The sequence below is a fragment of the Trichechus manatus genome, unplaced genomic scaffold (genome assembly GCF_000243295.1).
Source record: "Trichechus manatus latirostris isolate Lorelei unplaced genomic scaffold, TriManLat1.0 scaffold00189, whole genome shotgun sequence".
Taxonomy (NCBI): Eukaryota; Metazoa; Chordata; class Mammalia; order Sirenia; family Trichechidae; genus Trichechus; species Trichechus manatus.
Window position 1 is genome coordinate 4,052,464 of NW_004444125.1, and position 18,426 is coordinate 4,070,889.

At 39.0% G+C, this 18,426-nt stretch overlaps 1 protein-coding gene across 6 annotated transcripts in view; it reads right to left on the reverse strand.

Annotated features, from left to right (window-relative positions):
- LDAH (lipid droplet associated hydrolase) overlaps positions 1 to 18,426 on the reverse strand; it is a 155,955-nt gene that overhangs the window by 79,358 nt on the left and 58,171 nt on the right. For 3 of the 6 annotated variants that reach the window (XR_002825796.1, XM_023741765.1, XM_023741766.1), the window contains one exon: positions 15,864 to 16,033. Coding sequence is in view for 5 of the 6 variants with exons in the window: in XM_023741765.1 (XP_023597533.1) it covers positions 15,864 to 16,033 (170 nt within the window). In the remaining variant the exon portion in view is untranslated. Of the gene's footprint in view, positions 1 to 10,868; positions 13,444 to 15,859; positions 16,034 to 18,426 lie in introns of those variants that run through there. The other 3 variants (XM_023741769.1, XM_023741767.1, XM_023741768.1) reach the window with 3 other exon arrangements.

Below are 18,426 nucleotides of genomic sequence, written 5' to 3' on the forward strand. Positions count from 1 at the left end.
TACATGGAAACTGAATGACACCCTGCTTACACATCACTCGGTAACAGAAGAAATCAGAGATGGAGTCAAAAAATTCCTAGAATCAAATGAGAATGAAAACACATCATACCAAAATCTTTGGGAAACAGCAAAGGCAGTCCTCAGAGGACAATTTACAGCAACAGACGCAAACATCAAAAAAGAAGAAAGGGACAAAATCAAAACATTAACTACAGAACTCAAACAAATAGAAAGAGAACAGCAAAGAAAGCCCACAACCACTGGAAGAAAGGAAATAATAAAGATAAGAGCAGAAATAAATGAAAAAGAGAATAGAAAAACAACAGAAACAATCAACAAAATCAAAAGTTGGTTCTTTGAAAGAATCAACAAAATCAACAAACCAGTGGCCAGACAGACAAAAGAAAAACAGGAGAGGACACAAATAACCCAAATAGGAATTGAAATGTGGGACATTACAACAGACCCAACTGAAACAAAAAGGATTATAACAGAGTATTATGAAAAACTAGACTCCAACAATTTGAAAACCTAGAGGAAATGGATAAATTTCTAGAAACACACTACCTACCCAAACTACAACAAAGTGATGTTGAAAATCTGAATGGACATAACAAGACAAGAGAGCCCAAAACTATCAAGTTCACAGAAGAAAAAACAGTATCAATGCTACAGGCCCCAATACACGGCATTAGCAGGATACACACCATAACGAACAACACACCAACTCCAGAAGATAAGCTAGATAACTGGGATCTTCTGAAAATTAAACACTTATGCTCCTCAAAAAGACTTTACCAAAAGAGTAAAAAGAGAACTTACAGACTGGGAAAAAAATTTTGGACATTACAAGTCAGACAAAGGTGTAATCTCTAAAATCTACAAGAAAATCCAACACCTCTACAACAAAAAGACAAATAATCCAATTAAAAAATGGACAAAAGAACTGAACAGACCCTTCACCAAAGAAAACAGTCAAGCGGCCAAAAGACACATGAGGAAATGGTCGCGATCACTAGCCATTAGAGAAATGCAAATTAAAACCACAATGAGATACCATCTCACCCCACCATTACTGGCATGAATCAAAAATACTGGAAATAACAAATGTTGGAGAGACTGCAGGGAGATCAGAACTCTTACGCACTGCTGGTGGAAATGCATAATGATACAACCATTTTGGAAAATGATATGGCGCTTCCTCAGAAAGCTAGAAATAGAAATACCATACGATCCAGCAATCCCACTCCTAGGAATATATCCTAGAGAAATAAGAGCTGTTACATGAATAGATATATCCACACGCATGTTCACTGCAGCACTGTTCACAATAGCAAAAAGATGGAAACAACCTAGATGCCCAACAATAGGGGAATGGATAAACAAACAATGGTATATACACACAATGGAGTATTATGCAACGATAAAGAACAATGATGAATCTGTGAAGCATCTCATAACATGGATGAAACTGGAGGACATTATGCTGAGTGAAATAAGTCAATCACAAAAGGACAAACATTGTATGAGACCTCTATTGTAAAAACTTATGAAAAAGTTTACACACAAAAAGAAACAATTTTTGTTGGTTACGAGGGATGGGAGGGGTGGGAGGGGAACTAAATAGGTAATAGATAAGTGGTAACTTTGGTAAAGGGTAAGACAATACACAATACTGGGGAAGCCAGCAAAACTTTTACAAGGAAAGGGCAAGGAAGCTCCATAGACATATCCAAACTTCCTGAGAGACTGAATTGCTGGGCGGAGGGCTGTGGGGACCATGGTCTCGGGGAACATCTAGCTCAATTGGCATAACATACTTTATAAAGACAATATTCTACATTCTACCTTGGTGAGTAGCATCTGGGGTCTTAAAAGCCTGTGAGCAGCCATCTAAGATACTCCACTGGTCTCACCCCTTCAGGAGCAAGGGAGAATGAAGAGAACAGTATACAAGGAAAAGATTAGTCCAAAGGACTAATGGACCACAGCTACCACAGCCTCCACCAGACTAAATCCAGTACAGCTAGATGGTGCCCGGCTACCACCACTGACTGCTCTGACCGGTATCACAACAGAGGGTCCTGGACAGAGGTGGAGAAGGATGTAGAACAAAATTCTAACACACAAAAAAAGACCAGATTTACTGGCCTTACAGGGACTGGAGAAACCCCGAGAGTATGGCCCCGGGACACCCTTTCAGCTCAGTGTTGAAGTCACTCTCCTGAGGTTCACCATTTGGCCAGGGATTGGACAGCCCCATGAAACAAAATGAGACTAATGAGGCATAGCAGTCCAGGGACAAGTACTACAAGGCAGGGGGGGACAGCAAAGCTGGTGATAGGGAACCCAAGGTTGAGAAAGGACAGTGTTGACATGCCATGGGGTGTTAACCACTGTCATAGGGCAATATGTGTACTAATCGTTCAACGAGAAACTATTTTGTTCTGTAAACCTTCATCTTAAGTACAAAAAAAAAAATAAAAGAATTATCTATGTGAGATCAAATTGACAACAGCAACTCAAAAGGTTTGATGGGAAGTCTAGGGGACAGTACGTTGAAGATAATAGTGATGGAATAATTTGGAAAAGGATAGTGAGAATTGCATCACAACTGGAAGAACGTAATTGATATCACTGAAATGTATATTTAGAAATTTTTGAAATGGTGTATCTTCGGCTATGTATATTTTCACCAAAAAAAAAGGTCCTCCAAGGTCGAGAAGGGAAAGTGTTGACACCTCGTGGGGTTGTTAACCAATGTCATAAAACAACGTGTGTACTGATTCTTTAATCAGAAACTATCTGTTCTGTAAACCTTCACCTGAAGTACAATAAAAAAAAAAAAAAGCTAGAAATAGAAGCACCATACGATCCACCAATCCTGCTCCTTGAAATATATCCTAGAAAAATAAAAGCCATCACACGGATATATGCACACCCATGTTCATTGCAGCACTGTTCACGATAGCAAAAAGATGGAAACAACCTAGGTGCCCATCAACGGATAAATGGATAAACAAGTTATGGTATATTCACACAATGGAGTACCACTTAACAATAAAGAACAACGATGGAGCCGTGAAACATCATATAACATGGAGGAATCTGGAGGGCATTATGCTGAGTGAATTTAGTCACAGAAGGACAAAGATTGTATAAGACCACTATTATAAGAACTCAAGAAAAGGTTTAAACACAGAAGAAAACATTCCTTGATGGTTACGAGGGTGAGGAGGGAGGGTGAGGGTTATTCACTAACTATATAGCAGACAAGAATTATCTTAGGTGAAGCGAAGGACAGCACACACTACCGGGGAGGTCAGCAAAACTGGACTAAACCAAAGCTCAGAAGTTTTCTGAATACAATCAAACACTTCAAGGGACAGAGTAGCAGGGGCAGAGGTTTGGGGACCATGCTTTCAGGGGACATCTAGATCAACTGGCATAACAAAGTTTATTAAGAAAATGTTCTGCATCCTACTTTGGTGAGTGGTGTCTGGGGTCTAAGAGCTTGCAAGTGGCCGTCTAAGATGCCATCAATTGGTCCCAACCACCTGGAGTAAAGGAAAATGAAGAATACCCAAGACACAAGGAAAGTATTAGCCCAAGAGACAGAAAAGGCCACACAGACCAGACTTCATCAGCCTGTGACCAGAAGAAGTGCATGGTGCCCAGCTACCACCAACGACCGCCCTGACATGGAACACAAAAGATAGTCCCTGATGGAGTGGGGAAAAGGTGGAATGCAGAACCCAAATTCTAGTAAAAAGACCAGACTTAATGGTCTGACTGAGCCTAGAGGAACCCCAGAAAGCATGGCCCCTGGACTCTCTGTCAATCCAGAACTAAAACAATTCCCGAGGCCAACTCTTCAAAGATTGGACTGGACTGTGGTACATAAAATTATACTCATGAAGAGTGTACTTCTTAGCTCAAGTAGATACATGAGACTAAATGGGCAGCTTCTGTCTGGAGGTGAGATGAGAAGGGCAGAGAGGGTCAGGAGCTGGTTGAATGGACACAGGAAATCACGGGTGGAAACGAGGAGTGTGCTGTCACAATATAGGGAGGGTAATTAGGGTCACATAACAACGTATGTATAAATTTTTGTATGAGAGACTGACTTGAATTGTAAACTTTCACTTAAACTACAACAATTAAAAAAAAAAAAGAAAACAAAACAGAGAGGGTGTTGCTTTTCTCTCACTGATCTAAGTATGAAACTTCAGGGGTAAGTTAATTAGCTTTAAAATGACCTATATAAAATCATGAACTCTTAACACTAAATCTCTCTAGAACTAGTTATAATCGGAACTATCTATAACTTTCTTTAAGCCAACTTCACATGCTGTTTTAAGAAGCTACTTATTGCAGTATAAAAACAATTTGTGGCACATTTACCACATCAAGTCTCTCTGGACACTACTTTTTACCAATCTTCAAAGGGACATTTTTTTTCCTTCTTTTTACTTTTCTGAAATTTACAAATATATTAACTTCTATAATTAGAAAAACAACCTTTAAAGAAGGATCTTGCAAACCAACTGTAAAAGGACATTTTGGGGACAAAGGAAATCTAAACATGGACCATATTAAATGATATCAAATAATTACCATTAATCTTATTAGGGATGATAGTATGCTAATTATGTAAGAAAATGTCCCTTTTTCCAAGATCACACACAATGAAGTATTTAGAGATGAAATATCATGAGATTTATAATTTACTTAAAAGTATTTAAAAGCAAAAATGGGATAAAGATGATAAAAATTTAGTAGCTATATCAACCTGGGTAATGGGTATCCAGACATTAATTATACAATTATTTTTATTTTCCTGTGTTTGAAATTTCTCATAATAAAACATTTAATTATTATAAAGATGTATTTTTCCTTCCCTTCAATATTAGCTTATACACCCATATTCAGGCTTCACTGAAATGGGTTCCAGCTGAATGAAGTTTTTTAAAACTCCTTAAATTCCCTCTCCTGGGTGATCTCAGGCTATGCCTAAATTTCCCATCCTTATAACAAGCTGGGGTAACAGAGATTCGCTAAAGGCCCACATACAACAGACTGGGTGACTCCCATTATCAGGAGAATATTCTCTAAATTTGTTAAAATGCCATCTACGCAACTATTTTAGCACCTGAAGACAAAAAAAATTAGAGACATTGGAGTTTGCTGGAATACTGAGGGCCACTGCAAAGCATAAGACAGAGAACTTGCACACAAAAGAGTGTGGCTTAAATCAGCCTCCGCTGACAGATGTCTGCTACATTGCTGCTTAAATCTTGAAACTTAAGACTTCAAAGAAATGAGAATTCAACACATGCTTCTATCCCAGGTCTGACCCTGATAATGCAGGCAAATGAGAAAATACGTCTTGCTTGTGCTGTTTTCCTGAACAAGCTGCAGATCAGCACCTCTACCCAAGGAGGTCTCAGTGCTTCTGGACAAGGTTGTAAGTGCAAAGAGTGAGAATATATTAAATACAGAAAAGCAGACCTTTCCTTTATAGACCCTGATTAGCATTTCTCCTGCTTCCAAGAGATAATATGAGAAGACAGAGCTAAAGAAAGAGGTCTTGCATTCTGATATGACAGAGAAAAACCGAGAGATTTAATTGTTCAGCGCATCTCAATACATTCTATGTCCCAAGCTTTTGGAAAACTTTGGTCAGAGGTTTTCAAACTTGAGCATGCATGAGAATCACCTGCAGGGCTTGTTAAACCATAGACTGCTAGGCCATAGGTCTAGAGTTTCTGATACAGCAGGTCTGGGCAGGGCCTGAGAATTGCATTTCTAATAAGAGCCTAGGTGATGGGGATGCTGCTTTGGGAACCACTGGCTTAGATATTGCAGTGGTTAAGAGATCAGCTGCTAACCAAAAGGTTGGCAGTTCAAATTCACCAATTTGAATCCACCAGTCGCTCCTCAGAAACTCTATGGGGCAGTTCTACTCTGTTCTATAAGGTCACTATGAGTCAGAATTGACCCGACAACAATGGTTTTTTTTCTTTTTTTTTTCCCTGATTTGGTCATCTGCTATACTCTACTCACAACTCGTGGGCCAGGAAGAGGTGCTGATCAAATGTATTTAGAGGGTAAATGTAAGGCTTTCTCTAGCTAGTAGCTACTTCATTTCCCCTATCTGTCCCTTGAAAACACTTCTCACTACCTCCCAAGATACTGCACCTTTGAGGGGATGGGGGGAATTTTCCATAACTGATAGTACATCATGGATACACAAATATTAAGATGGCCCAACGTTTAAGTTTGAAAAGTGTTCAGAATTTCTCAGATGAAATGCATTAGATAAAGTACTAAGTATTAACATGCATGAAGAATATTCTATTATAAACCCGTTTTCACTTTCTTGCAGCTTTCCAAAAAAAATTAGCTCTTCGTGGTGAAATTTTCCATGCTTAGTTTCAGCCCAAAGGTGTTTTTTTTTCTTTTTTGCAAAGTTTGAGAAAAATATATTAGTTTTTGAGTTATGAGAAGATGAAAAAAGCCCACACAATTTTTCCACTTTGAAAGCAATTTCAGGATTTTTCTTTTTATGTACAGATAACTAAAAAAGGGCTGAAGTTGAAAAGTTGAAACTCTCCATGTGCCTAGTTCTCAGCGAGGTAGTTTCCTGGGTTATTGAGAGATGAAAATAAATGTGCATGTGTATACATACATAAACAGATATATATACATATACACACACACACACCTATATATAAGTAAATACGTAAGTAAATGAAAAAAATTGCATTTCTGCATACTAAATAAAAACTTTTCTCAGCATAGGGAACCTACTCTTCTCTGAAAGGAAGCAGTCTTTCACAAATCAGAGTAGTCAGTTGTTGACTGCCTGACCCCTGTGGTTTTCACCCATCAGAGTTCACAATGGGTCACAAGGAGATAACTGTGGAACTATTATGCACTATGTTAGGAGGATCCTCCAATTCCCTTCACACCCTCATCTTCCCTTCTATCCCCAGCTCAATTCTAGAATTCAGGTTTACTGTCTTGTGAGTTCTACTTGGCCACTCTTTCTGCCCTTGGTCCATGACCCAATCAATACCAACTCTCTTTATCTTCTGTCTCACACATGCACTCGTTTCTCCTGGTCCTCTTCTAACTCTGCCAAAAGCATTCATCTGCTTCCTTGAGTATTTGAAAAACTCAATTACTAAAGAAATAGCAGTAGAAACTTTAAGCAACCAGGCCAAATAGGTTTTGGTGTTTAGTGAAAGTAACTTACTCTCACTGTCTATAACCATAACCTTTCTAACTAACTCACACAGAAAGCAGATAATGAATGGGAAAGTTAGAAAACAGAATAGAGTCCTAACTCTGCCACTTACTAGCCAACTGACATATGGGCTAGACGCATAACTCCTTGGAACTTCAGTCTCCTTATCTGAAAAACTGGAAAAATTAGTTTGCTATATGACCTTGTTACATGTGAATATGTGCTGTAAATTTCAAATAAATGTTAGATATCATTCATGTTAATAATGACAATAACATCAATTAAGGAAAAAAAAAAAAAACTGATTCAGGATTTTAGACCCAAAGTATAAGTCACATATATCCTAATGAGAATAAGCAACTTTTATACGGACATGGGCAAAGATGAAGAAAAAATTCAATTTCCCTAGTTTTTAAGTACGCAGGCTTAAAAGACAGAGAGAAATGTGCTCCAACAATTATTCCTATTTCTCTTTCACTTTCAACATCTCTCTCTGCATGGGGCCATTCCCCTCAGCATACAAATATGTTAAATTCTTTCCTACTTTCAGGAAAAATATGTTCCTCTGACCAGCTTCTTTCTTAAGTTATCATGTTGTCTTCTCCTTTTTACCAGCCAATTCCTAGATCACTATCCATTCATCACGTAACTTCCTATAACCTCCTTTTCCCATTATTTCATTAAAAATGTTTTCTTCAAGGACACCAGTGCCTTTCCAACTACTAATACCAAAAATACTAACACTCACTGCTGTCAAGTTCATTCTGGCTCATAGTGACCCTACAGGACAGAGCAGAACTGCCTTCTAGTGTTTCCAAGAAGCGGATGGTAGATTCGAACTGCCGACCTTTTTGGTTAGTAGACAAGCTCTTAATCACTACACCACCCGGGCTCCCATCCTTACCCTCTTCAATCTTTGTTACCACTCAACTCTTTTACCTTATTCAGTTATCTACTGCCGCGTAACACAGCATCCCCAAACATATGGCTAAAACAATGATTTTTTTTTTATTCTGTGGGTCAGGAATTCAAACAGGGCTCAGCTGGACGGTCCTTCTGCTCCATGTGGCATCAGCTGGGGTCACTTGTACTCAGGTGCATTCTGTGGAGGAAACACGGGCTGAAAAGGTCCAAGTAGGCTTCACTCTAATGTGTAGCACCTCATGATCCTCCTAGTGGCTAGCTTGGACTTTTTCACAGCATGGTGATTTCAGGGTAGTTTGACTTCTAACATGGCAGCTGGCTTCTAACAGGGAGGAAACAGAAGCTGCCAGTCTGGGCCTGGGGTTCGAAATACCAGAACGGCACTTCTGCTGCATCCTATTGGTTAAAGCAAGTCACATGCCCAGCCCAGATTCAAGCCGGGAGGGAAACAGACTTCACCTCTTGCAAGAGGAAAGGTAAAAAAAATCCTTGGCCATCTTTAATCTACCAGTACTTGTACTGTTCTTGACATTCTCCTCCGCCTTCTCTTAGGTTCTGTGGTGTACTCTAGTCTAGGTTACTGGCTCTTATTAAACTTTTTTTGCCTCGACCCACAGTAAGATATACATTCCCTATGGTAATCCAGGGCATCAACACACACACATAAAAAGTAAAACAAAAGCTTCACTGTACCTTTACTACAATGCAATATGCTCTAATAGTTTCTATTCTACTCCATTCCATTATTCTGTTACATTAAAAAATGCTGCTCCACTGTTCACAAACATTTCACAGTGTCATTGATGGCAGCCTTAGCCATGTGACTTGCTCTGTCCAATGAAATGTGAAAAGTGACACGTGGCACTTCCAGGCAGAGGTTTTAAAAGGCAGTGCGTGGTTCGCTATTTCCTTTTTATCCTCTGCCATGAGACTGGAATATTTCAGATAGAGATTATTCCATCAACCTTGATTTTGGAATGAAGACTGCAGGGATAGAACTACATGGAGGCAGCCTATCCTCAAAGGACTTGTATTGTGAGCAAAAGGACTTCTGTTGTTATAAAAGCCACTGAAACTGTTACTACAGCACAGTCTTTACCTAGGCTGTTCTACTGGTTGTAACTCACGGAAGTGATTCACAATCTGCCAAAAGGTTGTAGTCAATAGTTTGGAAACCTATTATACCTTCTGCCTCTTTCTCTGCTTCCTCTGCTTCATCCTCCTTTCCCTCAGTGAAGTCATTCCCGGAGTATACATCTATAACCTCTTTCTTTTCTCTCTTGGTCTTCTTCATGATTTCTGACTTGGACTAGTAAACCTGCCCATTACCTGGTTGTGTTTGCCTTTTATTCTATATTCTTTGTCTCCCCAATTCACTGTGCCTTTCACTGAGGGACGAATTTACCTGATGTGTAACTATTATCATCACAGATCCTTCAGTGGCTCCTTGTTGTCCAGAAAACAGTCCAACTTTCTTGGCCCTCCCCCTCTATCAGCCTGGATTCTCATGGCACTGCCCCCTTCCTGCTCACCAGGCTACAACCAAATCGAACCACCTACTGCTCTCTTCAAGTTCCCAGTGTTAAAAACCATGTCTCTTTTTTCATACTGTTCCCACTGCTTAGAATGCATACCAACCCCCGCCAACACAGTCAACTCTCCTACTTTTAAATACTACCCATCCTTCAATAGCCCTGTTCAAACACCAGCTCTTCCATGAAGCTTTCTCTGATCTTCCCAGCTAGGAATCACCTCTCCCCTCAAAACACTCAGAGCCTTTACAGTACTTTCTCATCTTGCCTTCTGTTTCTTATCACTTATCTAGGGACAGAACCCTGATGACAATTCACATGGGTAAATGAACTATCTCCTAGTCTGCACTCTCCCTCCAGATTATTTCTCCTGTTGAACACAACTTAGTCACGTTATGTGAGTTTCTCACTAACACGTCTGATTCCAGACATGATGGCTCAGCAGAACAGTGGAAGTGTACCACAAAGAGTCTCAAGAATTGCACTGTTGACAGAATATCTGAATTTATTTTTTTCTCTAATGTGGATGAGGAGGAGCCCTGGTGGCACAGCGGTTAAAGCACGCTCGGCTGCTAACTAAAAAGGCCAGTGGTTTGAACCCACCAGCTGCTCCTCGGGAGAAAGACGTTGCAGTCTGCTTCTGAAAAGATTTACAGCCCTGGAAACCCTATGGGGCAGTTCTACTCTGTTCTATAGGATTGCTACGAGTTGGAATCTACTCGATGGCAGTGGGTTTTTTTTTTTTTTTGGTAGATGAGATGTAACTCTGAATAAACATATACATGATCTAACATGATATTCTAACTCTTAGGAAAGCTTTCCAAGCTTCTCAGCTGTAGCTGTAATGTGAGTCACTAAAATTTTGAGTATCTAAAGAACCACGGGGGATTCCAAAGGAAACAAAAGAGAAAAATGGCTGTGAATGATAGTAAAACCCGTGTACTTAATATAGTTAATTTTACTCTTCTTGTATCTTCATTTAGGAATCCTTGGGTAGCGCAAATGGTTCAGCACTCAACTACTAACAGGAAGGTTGGCGGGTCAAACCCACCCAAAAGTGCCTTGGAAGAAAGGCCTGGTGATCTGCTTCCTAAAGGTCACAGCCTTGAATACCCTATGGAGTGCTGTTCTACTCTGCATACGTGTGGTCACCATGGGGTGGAATAGACTCAACAGCAACTAGGTTTATTTTTTTTTTAATCTTCATGTAGGGTCGCTATGAGTCAGAATCGACTCGACAGCAGTGGGTTTGGTTATCTTTACTTAGGACCTGTTTATTCTTACTTGAGACAGAACTGTAACATGTTTATGTTTTCCCTACTCACAGCTAATTAGCAGCAATGAATTAGAATTAGAAAAGAGAAGTGGCATCTAAAACTGAGGGAGGACACAGGAAAACTACAAAAAAGACATAAGAAATTTAAAGATGAAAACCGCTACTACCCAAGAAATTTACAGACATAGGCAAAACCCTTTGACTACACTTTATTCTAACATAATAACACTATCAAAATGATGCCCTTGAATTATTAAGAAAAAAATTTCTTTATAATCAATATGGATTGTTGAAGACAGGTAAGTCAATAATATATTTTAGACAAGTTTTTATCCAATTGGATAAAAATAGTCTAGAGCTTAAGGGAGTGGGTTTATGTAATCTGGAAATTTCATTTAGAAAGAAGATATTTTTGCCAACCAGAACAGAAAAAGGAAACTCTGTTATTGTGCATTTTCCCCAAGGAAAGCCAAATAATATAAAAAATCAAGCTTTTGAAAGATCTAAGATCCATGGAATGGGGTTAAGTATTATCATCAAATGCTATAAAATTCTCAAGAGGAAAGTAACTCTAATTACTTGACATTCACCCCATGACTCACTGCCGAGCCCAGGTAAGAATCAAGGGTTTCCAACTCTCAAATCTTGAGCTTTATGCAAAAGACTTACTGGCAAAATCAGATGGTACATTTCAAACATATGAGCACGGATGATGAGACAGAGAAGATTCTGGATACTAGGAATAAGACTACTACTTTTTTGCTCCTGTTCCCTGCTCCCCGAAATTGCTAAAAGATTCACGGGGTCTCTCATTTTTTAAACTGTAACATAATGAATAACACATGAATCTAGTTGTGTATACTGCAGGGAAATACCATACTACCTGTAGCCTCTGCCATCATCCAAAGGTTGAAACATCAGATACCTTCTTTTTATACCCACAGCTAATATAACTGTACCCCAGCCAGGATTCAGACTGAGCCAAGGCTGAATCCTGGCAAGGCACCCTTCTCTCAGCTCTTATCTGTGACATGAAAGATGGGACCAGACTGTCTCCAGAGCCCATCTCTGTTCTAAGTTCCTATGAGTCAAAAAATAAATTGTATTTATTATTATAAGTCATGACAGTTCCTATTTAACAGACTTTCAAATGTCTATTTTCTCAAGCTTCTTTTTAAAATTTCTATTCTGGAAATTACTGTCAAAATATCTGAAACATTTTCAAATCACAGGCACCTAATTGCTTAAAGAAATAAAAAAAAACATTTTTAAATGCCAGATTTTTTAAAGAGGCAATTAATTTTCCATTATCTTAAAACACAGGTCAGACAATATATTCGACATATGAAATAAACACCTCTTAAAATGATCCTAAGACAAAGGTTCCCATAATTAGTAACACAAATATTGCAAAGAACCAAACCAAAATAAAACCAAATAAACCCACTACTAAACTACACATATGTGCTAAAAATCTTATGGGAGCCAAAAAGTCCAGTAAAAATAACAGAAGAGACAAAAGCACAAGTTTCTCATTATCACACTTCATACATTATAAAACATAACAGCTAACTTATTTTTGGCAAAATGATTATGGATCGCAACTCTGTGCCTTACACAAACTTATTTGATTGCTAAATGCATCTTAAATGGAGCATGTCATGCTAACTTCAGGCGTGCAGGCACTGCGCCGTCTTACACTAGCCCAGAGACACTGAAATTTCAACACTTCGGCAGGGATCACACCACCAATATTGACTGGCCCAGGTGTGTAAAGAGAGAGAGAGACAGACAGAGATTCAACAATGCAGAGTTAATTGAAACCAGATAAAGCTTTTGAATAATAAAAATCATACAGATGTTCACCTTCCTTCCCCCACCTTCCCCCCAAAAAAACGACCTTTATGGACAATTTATAGCACTCGTTATTTTCTAGAACATACCCTTTTTAAGAAGATAAAACGTGGTTTTGCATGTCTCTCTGAAAACTATAATCACAACATGAGTTATGTCTCCACAAATACACTAGGTTAAGCTCATGTTTCATCTTCTTTTTCCTTTTCACCACTATTCCTGCAAGAGCAGGAACACCTGAAAGTCGAGCAGTACAGTAATTAGAAAGTTAGAAAGCTGAGGAAGCAGAAGAAACTACATAGTCTTTAAAATGCATTGTACTTCTTTCTCAACAGACATTGTGAATGCAAGCCCAAATAGAGAGGGATTCAAAGCAAAGGCATTGAGCGACTGTTTTCAAATATACACAAGAGAAATCATACCTTACATGCAGAATGGATTTGGAGCAAAAAACAAACAAAAGCCAAAAGGACAGATCTGTGATTAAGTTAATAGATGGTGAAAAACACAGAAATGAGTATTTTCTTCCTTATGTTTATAGAATAATAATATTATTTCAAACATGCTAGCATCCTTTTCGATGTAGTTTTTGAAGTTTTAAACACCTGGAACAAATAAGAACCCAAAATTATTATCTCTTATCAGTTGGCTACATTTTATTTGACAGGACCAAGTCACTTCCTATACTAGGAAATACATTATTTTAATTTATATGTCTATGTATCTGCACACTTGCTTGCAGACCACACAAGTGAAATCCTAACTTCAATAGTGGTGGGGTAGGCAGCTTTTGACATGGCAACCAATGATCCCCATCTCTTGCTATTCATGCCCTTGTGCAATCCCCTCCCCTTCAGTGTGGACTGGACCTAGTAATTTGCTTCTGGCAAACAGAACAGAGCAAAAGTGATGGGATGTCATTTCTATCATTAGGTTACAGATTGTGACTTCCATCTTGCCAGCAGACTCTCTGGCTCTTCTCCTGTGCTTGCTCTGATCAACGAAGCTGGAGAGGACCACAAGGCAAGGAACTGAGGCTGGTCTCTGCCCAACTGCCAGCAACGAACTAAGGTTCTCAGTCCAACAACCCTTAGTTCCCTCAAGTGGAACTGAATCCTGTCAACAACCAAGCTGAGAGCACTTGGAAGCAGATCTTCTCAATTCAAACTTTCAGATCAGGCTGCAGCCCTGGCAGACACCTTAACTGCAGCCTTATGAGAGACTCGGAAGCAAAGGACCCAGCTAAGATTCCTGACCCACAGAAACTGTGAGATATTAAATGTATATTGTTCAATGTTACCACGTTTTGGGGTAATGTGTTACACAGCAAGGAATAACTAATACAGTAGTTAACCTAATGACTGAGACAATGATTCCACTATCATTTCCATAATAATAGCTAATACTTACATGGAACTTTTATGTTCCAGGCACCGTTCTAAATACTTTACATAATTCCTCACAAAAGTACTTTCAGGAACATATTATTATTATTCCTATTTTACAGGTGAGGAAACTAAGATACCGAGAGAATTGATAACTTGTCCAAAGTCACAGAGACAAAAAAAATGACAGCAAGTATTTGAACCCAGGTGTCCTGACTCTAGAGTCAGAGTTCACAATTGTGAGAAGAGACAGCATGCGAGCCTGGACACTGTAAAGATGGTAACCACAAGACATGATAGTACTAGAGGAGACTTAGAAGGCACAAAAGGGATTCGAAGCCATGCAAAATGCTAAAAACAAAAATAAAGCATGTTTTCTGATTAGGGCACTTGTTGGGGGGTTTGCAGAGTAGAAGCAATAATACAGTGAATGGAATACAATCTTGAATTTATTGAATTCACATTTGGAAATGAAATATACATTTTTTTATACTCAATATGAGAAAATTAAAAACCTCCCCTGGGCGTAAAAACCACAGCAAGGGAAGCGATAGCTTTACTTTTCCCAAGGGCAATTATAAGTAATAAGTAAGGGGTAAGCTGGTGGGAAAAGGAGCAAATTCCTAATGAGTAATGAGAACCCACTGGAGATAATTTATCACATGGAGGGAGAAGAATCAAAATTCCAGGACAGAGGTTGATGAAGGGACCACCTTCTATCTTGCATTCAGATGACTAGGTTTGTGCTTCTCCTCAATGCTCTCACACACTCAGCACTTAACACAATGTAGAGTCATCACATCTATTGGCTAGCCTGTCTCCTCCGTTAGACTCTGGTCTCTCTTATCTCAAACACCATCTTATTCACTGAATGTCCTCAACACACAGCACAGTGCCTGACACATGACAAGTGCTTAATATACGTTTGCTCAATAAAATCACCTTGTGAATGGCATTGATTCAATGGGTCATTTCAAAGGTATATGTTAGTCTAAGAGTTTTGTTTTGTTCTTTTTTTGAAGCCTCTGGTATCTGGTAGTTCACTACCTTTTCTGAGCACTTTAAATAGTACATCTTTGTGTTTCCTGTGCCTCCCTTAATATCCAGCACATAGTGGCAGCCAATGAGTCTTTAGTGACTGAATGAATGTGTGTCTCAGAAAGGCTGCCAAGCTACATAATAGAAGTTTAAGGATACAGCTTTATTACAAAGTAAAAATTTGGTGTTCCGTAAGGACACCTTTCTATCAATGATGATGACAACAATGTTCATGATAAATTCTTCTCCTGAAAGGAGGCATAAACATTTGCAAAATCCACTCCCAAAAGAGACAGACTCTTGTCTTGATTTAAGCTGGTAACTGCTCCTAAATAATCTTTCATAAAAGACAGCAAGTTATGTGTACAACGTAAGAACTCCATATAGCCCTAGACTCAAAGACATTCATTACATGAACATGCACTCATACGGGCCCACACTAATACGGAGACAAGGCAGCTACCAAGTATTCCTCTCTCTGTTCTGTTCAGCAGTTAAACAAGAGCTAGTAGACTGAGTTGACAAAAGAAAGAAGCAAAGCTGAGGAGGATTTACGCAAATACGTAAGCAAGCACCTACTACACCTCCTAAAGGATACTTACTGGAAGCTCAGGAGCATATTTCAACATCTGAAGGGAAATATAGCAGCCAATTGAATGGCCAATTAACACAAGTTTTATTTGCTTTGGCACATGAGTTCTCAGGAAAACTAGTTTGTGTTCTATTTGACCACGGAGTCCATAGATGTCCTTAATTTCTTGAGTATTTGAATCTAAAAGCAAAAATATGAGCATGTTTTTATTCAGTAAATGAAAACAATAATTTCAGTGGAACAAAACTAAAACAAAACTGAACAAAAAACCATTAACGATAGCAGTAGTTACCATTTATTGAAAGTCTACAATTTGCCAGTTATAGTATTCGGCGCTTTACTTACATTATATCAATCAATCTTCACAACAGCTCTGGAAAGGAGGTATTATTATCAACATTTGATAGGTGAAAAACCCAAAGCTCATGGAAATTAGGTGACACACTGACAGTCGCATACCTAAGAAGTGGGAGAAGTGAGATTCAAACCCAGGTCTCTCTGTCCTCAAAGCCCAGGAATTTTCAACTATCCCGTGAACTACTGTCAGTTTAGGCCAATGGTTTTCAAACTCGAGCGTTCATCAAAATCCCCTGGATGTTCTGTAAAAGCACTGATTACTGGGCCCCACCCCCAGAGTTTCTGATTCAGTAGGACTGGGTTGGGGCCCAATAATTTGCATTTCTAAGTTTCCAGGAGATACTGACGCTGCTGTTCCCAGGACTACACTTCTGAGAACCACTGGTTTATGCTAAATTATATTATCACTAGACAACTAAGAGAGTTCATGATACTGCTTCATTATTTTTGATAATGTTTTTGTTTAAAGAACTGAGGCTACAAGACGTAAGTAGAAATATTGTAAACTGTTTCTTTCAACCAGCACTCATTTTTGCCAAATTATATCTCTTCCACACACATACAACACAAACTCTTAATCCCCCTCCTTGCCTTTCTTTTTTTCATAGCATATAATGTCATTTAACATTCTATGTATTTTACTTAAATCTCCCTGCTCCTTCCCCTAGAATGTAAGCACAACAAGATTTTTGTTCACTGCTATATCCTCATTGCCTCGAAGAGTAGCTGGAGCATAAGAGGTTCTCAGTAACTACAATGCTTGTTGAATGAATAAATGAATATTTTGCCCTGGCCGTAGGATAGTGACCTGCTGCTATAACCCAGCCATCAATGGGAAAGATCTCCTGTGAACACCTCTCACCTGTACATGATTCTCTCTACCCACAGAGATAATCCTTTGGCATTTTCTGCTGTACTGAGGTGACTCTGTGGGACTACTTATGTATTAATAATTTATTCATTTTATGTGCACTGGATAAAAACCACCCTAGGCTATTTCTTTGCCCAAATCTTCCACAAAATACCTCAAGTGTCTACAGAGAAAGCTTTACTAAAAAGTAAGCAAACAAATCAATCAATCGCATTCTTAGTAAAATCTATCCTGCCCTCATGATGGATGACTCCTAAAAGTTGGCTCTGTAGTAAAACTGTGATTTAAAATCAGGTAGGAAACAAAAAACAAAACTGCCTCTTCTGGATTTCCTTTCTCATTAATAAACTTATAATCTGGACAGGCTCCCCAACTAGAAATGTTGTTATACTCTCAGCTTCTCCCTCTCATCTTCATCCAACTGGTTACCAAGTTGAGTTTGTTGATTGTTTCTCCTAAAAATTTCTTAAATCTATATCCTCCCCTTTATCCCCACTGACCCTGCAATAGTTTAAGACCTTAACACTTCTCACCAACACAGTAAAAACACTCCCCAACAGGTCTCCTTGTTGTGTGTGTCTCGGGGGCCGGGGGCAGGGGAGGGTATAACAGTCTCTTCCTTCTCCTTTCAATGTTCTGTTACCACCAAAGCAATCTTCCTGAAAACTAAATCTAATGTCGTCTTCCCTCCATTGTTCTCACTGTTTCGATGAGAAAGTACAAATTCTTTAGTGTGACTTACAAGGAGCTTCACAAACTAGTTCCAGTGACTTTTTCAGCCTCAAGTACTCCCCACCTACTTATTATGTTCTAGCCACAAAGAACTACCTGTTGTTCCTTGAACATGCCATGTTCTCTGTGACTCTGCAGAAGTTGCAGTCCTGACATGAAATATCCTTCCTTCCCTTTCACAAATGAAGTGTCATGCATTCTTCAAGACCTAACTAAAACTTTACCAAGCTAACCCTCAAAAAAAAAAAAAAAAAAAAGGAATGAGCCCACCTTTGTACTTAGCCAGTACTCAACTCTTATTATAGCACATCATCACACTTGTCTAATCTGTTTATATATTTATCTCTTCTTCTAATAAGCTGTAACTACTTGAAGGTAAAATCAAAAACCAAACCCGTTACCATCAAGTCAATTCCGATTCACAGCAACCCTACAGGACAGGGTAGAACTGCCCCATAGGGTTCCAAGCAGTGGCTGGTGGATTTGAACTGCCAACTTTTTGGTCAGCAGTCGGAGCTCACCATAGCTCTTAACCACTGTGCCACCAGTGCTCCACTTGAAGACAAGGTCCATCTTTTCATTTTCATCCCTGTGTCCCCTGTGACTAGCACAT